Source organism: Nematolebias whitei, chromosome 6 (genome assembly GCF_014905685.2).
Source record: "Nematolebias whitei isolate Nwh7 chromosome 6, NemWhi1, whole genome shotgun sequence".
In the NCBI taxonomy this organism is placed as follows: domain Eukaryota; kingdom Metazoa; phylum Chordata; class Actinopteri; order Cyprinodontiformes; family Rivulidae; genus Nematolebias; species Nematolebias whitei.
Genome location: NC_056503.1, coordinates 47,172,177 through 47,180,137, shown reverse-complemented (window position 1 = coordinate 47,180,137; position 7,961 = coordinate 47,172,177). Strand labels below are relative to the sequence as shown.

At 42.3% G+C, this 7,961-nt stretch overlaps 2 protein-coding genes across 2 annotated transcripts in view; one reads left to right on the top strand and one right to left on the bottom strand.

Annotated features, from left to right (window-relative positions):
- klc3 (kinesin light chain 3) overlaps window positions 1-4,305 on the top strand; it is a 13,617-nt gene extending 9,312 nt beyond the window's left edge. The window contains exons 8-14 of the mRNA XM_037678359.1: window positions 548-635; window positions 872-973; window positions 1,402-1,575; window positions 1,656-1,755; window positions 1,828-1,999; window positions 2,216-2,282; window positions 3,747-4,305. Of these exons, the coding sequence (XP_037534287.1) occupies window positions 548-635; window positions 872-973; window positions 1,402-1,575; window positions 1,656-1,755; window positions 1,828-1,999; window positions 2,216-2,282; window positions 3,747-3,830 (787 nt within the window). The 3' untranslated portion in view covers window positions 3,831-4,305. The remainder of the gene's footprint in view (window positions 1-547; window positions 636-871; window positions 974-1,401; window positions 1,576-1,655; window positions 1,756-1,827; window positions 2,000-2,215; window positions 2,283-3,746) is intronic.
- A 1,290-nt stretch (window positions 4,306-5,595) lies between these two features.
- ercc2 (excision repair cross-complementation group 2) overlaps window positions 5,596-7,961 on the bottom strand; it is a 10,985-nt gene continuing 8,619 nt past the window's right edge. The window contains exons 21-23 of the mRNA XM_037678358.1: window positions 6,649-6,792; window positions 6,423-6,566; window positions 5,596-5,922 (exon numbers count right to left, since the gene is read on the bottom strand). Coding sequence (XP_037534286.1) covers window positions 5,830-5,922; window positions 6,423-6,566; window positions 6,649-6,792 — 381 coding nt within the window. The 3' untranslated portion in view covers window positions 5,596-5,829. The remainder of the gene's footprint in view (window positions 5,923-6,422; window positions 6,567-6,648; window positions 6,793-7,961) is intronic.

Sequence of the window (7,961 nt, the reverse complement as noted above, 5' to 3'; positions counted from 1 at the left end):
CTTTTAGCTCATGTTTTTCTTCTTTTAGCTCATGTTTTTCTTCTTTTAGCTCGTTTTTCTTCTTTTAGCTCATGTTTTTCTTCTTTTAGCTCATGTTTTTCTTCTTTTAGCTCATGTTTTTTTTCTTTTAGCTCATGTTTTTTTTCTTTTAGCTCATGTTTTTCTTCTTTTAGCACATGTTTTGCCACGTTTAGCTCATGTTTTGCTTCTTTTAGCTCATGTTTTGCCACGTTTAGCTCATGTTTTGCCACGTTTAGCTCATGTTTTGCCACGTTTAGCTCGTTGTTTGCCTCATTTAGCTCGTGTTGTGCCTTGTTTAGCTCATATTTTGCCTCGTTTAGCTTGTTGTTTGTTTATTTCACCTTTTAATAAACCAGTTTCAGTTCTTTCATCCTTTCAGCATTAAAAAGTTATTTAAAAAGTTAAAAACAAAGTTGATCCTGTTTTCATCTCTACAGAAACAAGTGTGATTGTTTTTTTTTTGTTTTTATTTGTGTTTAATCTTCTGCTCTTGTCGACTGACGAACGTTTTATGTTTTGAAAACAGGGATCAGAACAAATACAAAGAGGCAGCAAACCTGCTGAACGACGCGTTGGCCATCAGGGAGAAAACTCTGGGACTGGACCATCCGGCTGTGAGTCCAGCTCCAAAAATAAATCAGCTTAAAGTCTTTAGTGAAGCCAGTTAAAGCAGAATTAACCTCCAGGGACTTTCATTCATTGATTCTGTTTTCTCCCGTTGGATTTTATTTTATTCTGTTTCGTCTCGCCCCGAGTCAAGCAAGCATCATAACTGATATTTGATGTGTTGCTTGTTGTTTCTGTGTGTGTGTGTGTGTGTGTGTGTGTGTGTGTGTGTGTGTGTGCGCAGGTGGCAGCGACGCTCAACAACTTGGCCGTGCTTTACGGTAAAAGAGGAAAATACAAGGAGGCTGAGCCTCTTTGTAAACGAGCTCTGGAGATCAGAGAAAAGGTGACGCGTTAAATTATTTAAAAATCTTCTTAAATTACCTGACTTGTGCCACAAATCCTAATTTAAATTTAATCCTGAACCATAAAGGATTACATGTGGGGGTTGTTTAAAAGTTATACTTCTGTTTTGCTCAGTTCTTACGGTTTATTTTCATGTAAATGTTAAACTTTCAGTTAAAGTTAAAAGATGAGCTGTTATCTCTTTTCTTGTTTTGTTTTAACCAGTTAATCTCAATAATCCCTCACTGAAAACTAACTCAGGACCCAACATTTTTCAGTCAGGTCATCTGAACAGTTTCTTTTTTTGTGCTGAAACGTTTCGCCTTCGATCCAGAAGACTTCATCAGTCAAGGAAACGCAACAAAACTGATTCTGACTCGGGACCTTTCTGCGCCCCTCCTGAAATAAAAGTGCTGTTTTTTCGCTCAGGTTCTGGGTACGGACCACCCCGACGTGGCCAAGCAGCTGAACAACCTGGCTCTGCTGTGTCAGAACCAAGGGAAGTACCAGGAGGTGGAGCAGTACTACGAACGGGCTCTACACATCTACCAGAGCAGACTGGGACCAGACGACGCCAACGTAGCCAAGACCAAGAACAACCTGGTGAGCGAACATGTCCTGCTCCTGGCTTCCGTTGCTCGTCCAGGTCTTTTATTTGCAGGTTTTGTTTTTGTCCCCGTCAGGCCTCGTGTTATCTGAAACAGGGCAAATACAGACAAGCTGAAGCTCTTTACAAAGAGATTCTGACCCGAGCTCACGACAAAGAGTTTGGATCAGTGGAAGGTAAAGAAAGACGTCCATGTTCTCATTCTGTCCCACAGACGTCAGTCAGTCCTCTGTCCCTCTGTCCTCCAGGTGATGGCCGTCCCCGCTGGTCCAGCGTGGAGGACGGCGGCTCTGCGCAGGACGGGCTGAAGCGCAGCAGCTCCTTCACCAAGCTCAGAGAGTCGATCCGGAGAAGCAGCGAGAAACTGGTCCGTAAGCTGAAAGGAGTCGGGATGGAGGAAACGACCCCGAGGAATGCTGGGTAATAATATGGATGTTAAAGTCCTGCAGTGAGGGTAGCTGCAGCTGAGAGCCGATGGATGCTGCTAAAACACAATGAGTTCAAACAGGTCCAGGATCAGTTCTTATTATGTATGAAGTCATTTTGCACTAGTTTAATGGAGGTTTTAAAGTAGCTGACCGTTGGTTGGATTTCTGCCACTTAAATGTGTTTATTTAAATGCGTTTTACTTTTCAGGATGAAGAGGGCAAACTCTCTGAATGTTCTTAACGTTGGAACCAGAGAGAATCGGGATGGAACTCAGGTGAGCAGAGGACGAAATCTTCAAGTCTCTCGGTAGTTTTCATACGCCTGAAGGGTCATAATGTTATGGCACAAGCCGTTTGTCCGTTAGCAGTTATCTTATCAGCTCAACTCAGACACCCAGTTAAAAACTATGAAACCTAATGGGAAGTATTATTCCAGTATGTTGAGAAGCTTGTTGGCATTCTGCTTTTGAACCCGTCCTTCCTGGAGTTATGGCTCTTTGCTACATTTAACATATTTGACCCTTCACATTAAAATGAGGATGAGGTCGGATTTGATCTAAACAAACGAAGCGCATTTCAGATTCCTGCCTCCTGGATCATCCCGATATCATGAGCCTTTCCAGAGACGTGGCTTGATTTGTCTTGATAACCAGGATAACGCCCGGAAAATTGGTCCAAATCTTTTTTTTAATTTTTTTTTTAAATCATATTCTAATGAGGAGTTCTTGGCATCACGTGAAAAGAGGATATCAGGATTTCCAACTGGAAAGATGAAAAGATTTTCTAGCACGCAGTAGCAAAGATTTAACAGTTTTTTTTTTTGCTCAAAATAATTTAGTTTTATTCAAAAGATAAAGTTTCAGCATATTTAGACTAACGGCAGCTGTTGTAAACTATAGATGCGTGTCTCTGCGTACTGAAGGAGAGTTTAGTTTGAAGAGCAGAAGAATGCGTTTCTGTTGACGAGGACATGAGATGTACACAAGGTTCTTAAGGTCACAAATATTGAAGAGAAGTTTCAACTGAACTGGCAATAAGACCCTTTACTGGGTAGCCTACTGGAAAGTAAGGTGTGTGTTTACTTTACAGGCTGGTTTGCGTCTTCCAAGCGGAGAAGAACATTTGCTTATGGTTTGTATCGAGCAGGAGAAATGAGACGTGGGGCGACACCCAAAGATGGTGTACTTCTGAGAGTTGGGCTTCGTTTCTAGAAACCGTTGGAGTGACCACTTTCTGTTCAACGAACCCCGATTTCTGCTGTCAATCAGCGATCCAGTCTTTTATTTTTTACTTAACGATCGCCTGTTGAGGCTGAGCTTTCGAGTTTGACGCGACGTGTCGCGCAGAGAAACTCTCTACAGAATGAAACGTCGTGTGAAGTATTCCCACGATAAGAAGAGACGCATGTTCTGCTCTGACTTTAACAGAGTTGAGGCCCTTTAAACATTAATTCATACGAGCGCAAGCAAAGACGTGTCTAAGTGATGTTTCATCTGTTTGTTGGTTATTGTTTGAAATGTAATGTATGTAATAACTTCGACACTGTCCCCATCACTAGCTGCACATACAGATCCTTGCTTTTACAAAACGTCTTCCTTAAGGCGAGCGTTCATGACCGTTTTGAGCTACGCGATTCTGTCCTGTCCAAATAAAATGCCTCGCACGATGATGAATCCCTTGAAGTGAGTGCCCGTTCGTGTCGGGTTCTAACGGTCTTTGTGGGTCTTTTTCCTCCACAGTCGAGTCATCTGACGGACAGTCGAGGCCTGAGCTGCAGCACGCAGAGTCTGACGAGGCGAGGCTCGCTCGGCGGGACCAGATAACACGAAAACACTCGCACCATCTGCATTTAAGACTTTAAGCAGAAACCGGAAGGATGTTCACTCCCTGAGAAAACCTGCTGCTGCGAGCCGATATCGACACGGCACGGAAGAGAAACTGAGGTGGCCGAAAACCGGCGGTCAGAAATCAGATCCCCAAATTTAATTATATCAGCTTTTATGAATCAGTGTGTCTGTTTTAAGGTAATTAGTTTAATAATTGCACGTTTGTTTTTAAAGGTGACCAAAAGCAAAAAAAAAATTTATTGCGCCGAGAGCTAATTAACGTTAATTGCGTTAACGGCAGAGCTGGTGATCTGCAGATCGACATGTTTTAATACTTGAACATTTATTTATAAAGTAGATTTTCTCTAATTTAACAATCTTCTTAAAAAAGTGATTTTATAAAAAACAGGGATGTAAAGTTTGAATAATGACCCAGAGTTCTTGTTGAGCTGCACAAGAAGAGTTTAGCCGTCATGTTTACACCTTTGAGGTGATTTTAAAAGTAATAAAAGTGAAATTTTAAATCGTGGATTTAGTTTTTATACAGAAACTAGTTTAACTTTAGTGAACCGTCGTCCACTTCTAACATTCCACTTTAAGTTTGCACATTTCTGGTAAATGTATTCTCAAACGAGCGTTTTCCGGTAGTGAGTCCTCGCGCTGCGTTGTAGACGTATCAGTATTTGTTTTTCTTTAAGTTTACTTTGATTTGCTCTGTGTAAATATCAGACGCTTTGTTGAAAAGCTTAAAGCAGCTTTTTGTAAAGTCACAAGGACGCGTGAAGAAAATTGAAAGTAAGAAACCAAATCTAACGTCTGTTGGTTAAAAAAATAATTTGTTTCGGCTGCTAATGGTAACTACCAGGTGTGTTTAACTACAAAAACAGCCGAAGTGACTGAAAACGGGTCGACAACAACGTGCAGATCAGTTAAACGGTGAACTTCCCTACACAACGACCCGCTTACCGGAGGTGAGCCACCTGGTCTTAGCGGAGTGCTTTGTTTACATCGAGTGCAGACCCTCGTTTCAGGATTCACATCAATACATCTGTAAAACCACTGGAGTAAACTCTAAACGGCATCATGGGACATAATTCTTAATGACTTATTTGTTTTTGACTTCGTTCTTTGTAACGAGTCAAATTAGGAAACGCGTTTACTCTTTGATTATAATTTATGTACAAAGTTTAGCGGAGAACAGAAACGTAAAATAAATCGAGTTGAAATCCAGGATGTGTTGAAGCTGCTAAAGTTCATCATTTTGATTTTCTTTGTACGTCCATCGTCTTTAAACGCTGCTTCCTTTTTGGGTCGCCCACGTCGGGTGACGATCACTGTGCGAGAGGCGGGGGACACCTGGACAGGTCACAAGTCCATCACAGGATTGATAAATTAACATTTGTAAAACTGCATTAAAATTAAATTTTGTTACAAATGGAACATTTGATGTTTGGATAGCTGCTTCTTCCCCGAGTGTTTGAGGATTTGTAGTTCTGTTGGAAAATACCAGCCCGCTGTCACCGAGTCGGGTTTTTGTTTGAAGGGGAGAAGTCGCGTTGTTTGTTACAATAAAAGAAACTGGAGACGAATTAAACAAGATTTTTTTTTTTTTTTGGTTTGTTTTTTATTCCAAAAGAGGTTTTAACGTAAAAAAAACAAAGTACAAACACTTTTATTCCAACATTTAGAGGAACGTGTTTAAAGTGAGTCTGTACAACAAACTGTGGGGTCTGTATGACAGACGACATCTAGATCTGGTTTTAAATAATTTAGACGGTTTGTAAAGAGGAACGCAGAAACTGCTTTACAAACGGTTGAAACCGGCTTTAAAGAATGGATCCGTGCAGGACGCGTCGAGCAGCTTGAAACTGCAGCTTTACCGAAACGAGTTTCAGTTTTTTGACGCACGGAGTAAAACATCGTCTGAAGCCGGGTTTTTGTTGATGACGCAGGGACTCCGGTAGATTCAGATGTTTTATGGAGCTGAGCGCCGCCTTCAGGTCTGATGAGCGATCTGCGTGATCTTCTGCAGCATCTCCTCCGACTCCAGCTGCTGCAGGGTCAGCAGAGACAGACCCAGCTGGTCCTCCTGCCGAGACGAGGACAGACAACCAGGTGAATTTTCATAACTCCACGGTTCGTTTATCGCGGATTCGTTCTTTCGTGGTTTTTCAAAATAAGATTGGACATGACACACAATTGGCTGATTGATGGATGAGTCGCACGATCGGCATGGAGTTTTTATTTAAAGATGTTTAAAATTATTTCGCACCTGCTGCTCCTTTGTGCAGCTGAACGAAGTGGGCGTGGCCAAGAGGGCTCGGAGGAGTCACAGAGGGAAATCATGACATGCTCTTTTAGAGCATTTAGAGTTTAGAAACATTTAGAATATTGCAAGAGTGTGGGACGGGTTTAAAAAGCCTTAATAAATAAATATATACTAAAATAAACTACTTACTACTTGTACTACTAGTCCTACTTTGCAGTTTTTCACTTATCGCGGGTCTTCAGGGTACGATAAACGAGGGACTACTGTATCAGAATTAAACTCCCACTTCCTGAAACAGTATTTTGACGCTCCTGTGGTACCTGTCTGAACGGCTGAGCCATCTGACGCAGGAAGTGCTTGGACAGCTGGACCGCCTCGTCCACGGTGAGGTTCAGACTGCCGTCGCTGATGTGCTCCTGAATCCAGCGAGGAAGCTTCCCCCGTTTGTCCGCTCGGACGTATCGCTGCGGAGCACAAACCACAGCCGCTAACGTCACGACTAACTGAAAGGGGGCGTTCACGCCGAGCAGAGGAAAGTTCACCCACCTTGTCGGCAAAAATCATCAGGCCGTAGTCGGTTTTCCCTCGGATGGCTCGGCCCACGCACTGAGCGGCGTGACGCATGGCGTCAAACGTCAGGAAGTCGTTCTCCCTGATCTGAAACTGATCCCGCAGATACTCCAGACGAGCCTGGATCCAATAAAGACAGGAAGCGCCATAAAACAACTAAAGCAGGCTAAAATAAATTCATATAAACACGTTTCAGACAAGACGCCTCGCAGGTCATTACTCACAGTGATTTAACAAAACTTAATCGTATTAATAATTAAATAAATAAAACGGGCCTCAGCCACTTGTTTCAAAAATAAAGTTTGATTCTCATGAAACGTGAAAAATCATGGTAAAAATACTGATTATAAATACATTGTTATATTACTGCTGACCATTTGTTACACGACTGTAAACCTAAATATCCAGTTTGAGATCAATTCTGCAGTTAGCTCTCAGAGTGCGTATCAGAGATGACCCTCAGCTACTACCACACAAAATTTAGCTCATTATCCGAAAAACAGTCGTTTGTTGTGACTAAAGTGTGACCAGAAATCATAGATGTTAAACTGTCATGTTGGTCTACATCTGCTGATGGACGCCACATCGAGAATTTACAAGAAGACATATCAAAGATGTCCAACAGGAGACGACGTAACATTAAGACGTCCAACAGAAGAAGACGTAACATTAAGACATCCAACAGAAGACGGACGTAATGTTAAGACGTCCAACAGGAGACGACGTAACATTAAGACGTCCAACAGAAGAAGACGTAACATTAAGACATCCAACAGAAGACGGACGTAATGTTAAGACGTCCAACAGAAGACGGACGTAACGTTAAGACGTCCAACAGAAGAAGACGTAACGTTAAGACGTCCAACAGAAGACGTAACGTTAAGACGTCCAACAGAAGACAGACGTAACGTTAAGACGTCCAACAGAAGACAGGCTTAACGTTAAGACGTCCAACAGGAGACGACGTAACGTTAAGACGTCCAACAGAAGACGGACGTAACGTTAAGACGTCCAACAGGAGACGACGTAACGTTAAGACGTCCAACAGAAGAAGACGTAACATTAAGACGTCCAACAGAAGACGTAACGTTAAGACGTCCAACAGAAGACAGACGTAACGTTAAGACGTCCAACAGGAGACGACGTAACGTTAAGACGACCAACAGAAGACGGACGTAACGTTAAGACGTCCAACAGAAGACAGACATAACGTTAAGACGTCCAACAGAAGAAGACGTAACGTTAAGACGTCCAACAGAAGACAGACATAACGTTAAGACGTCCAACAG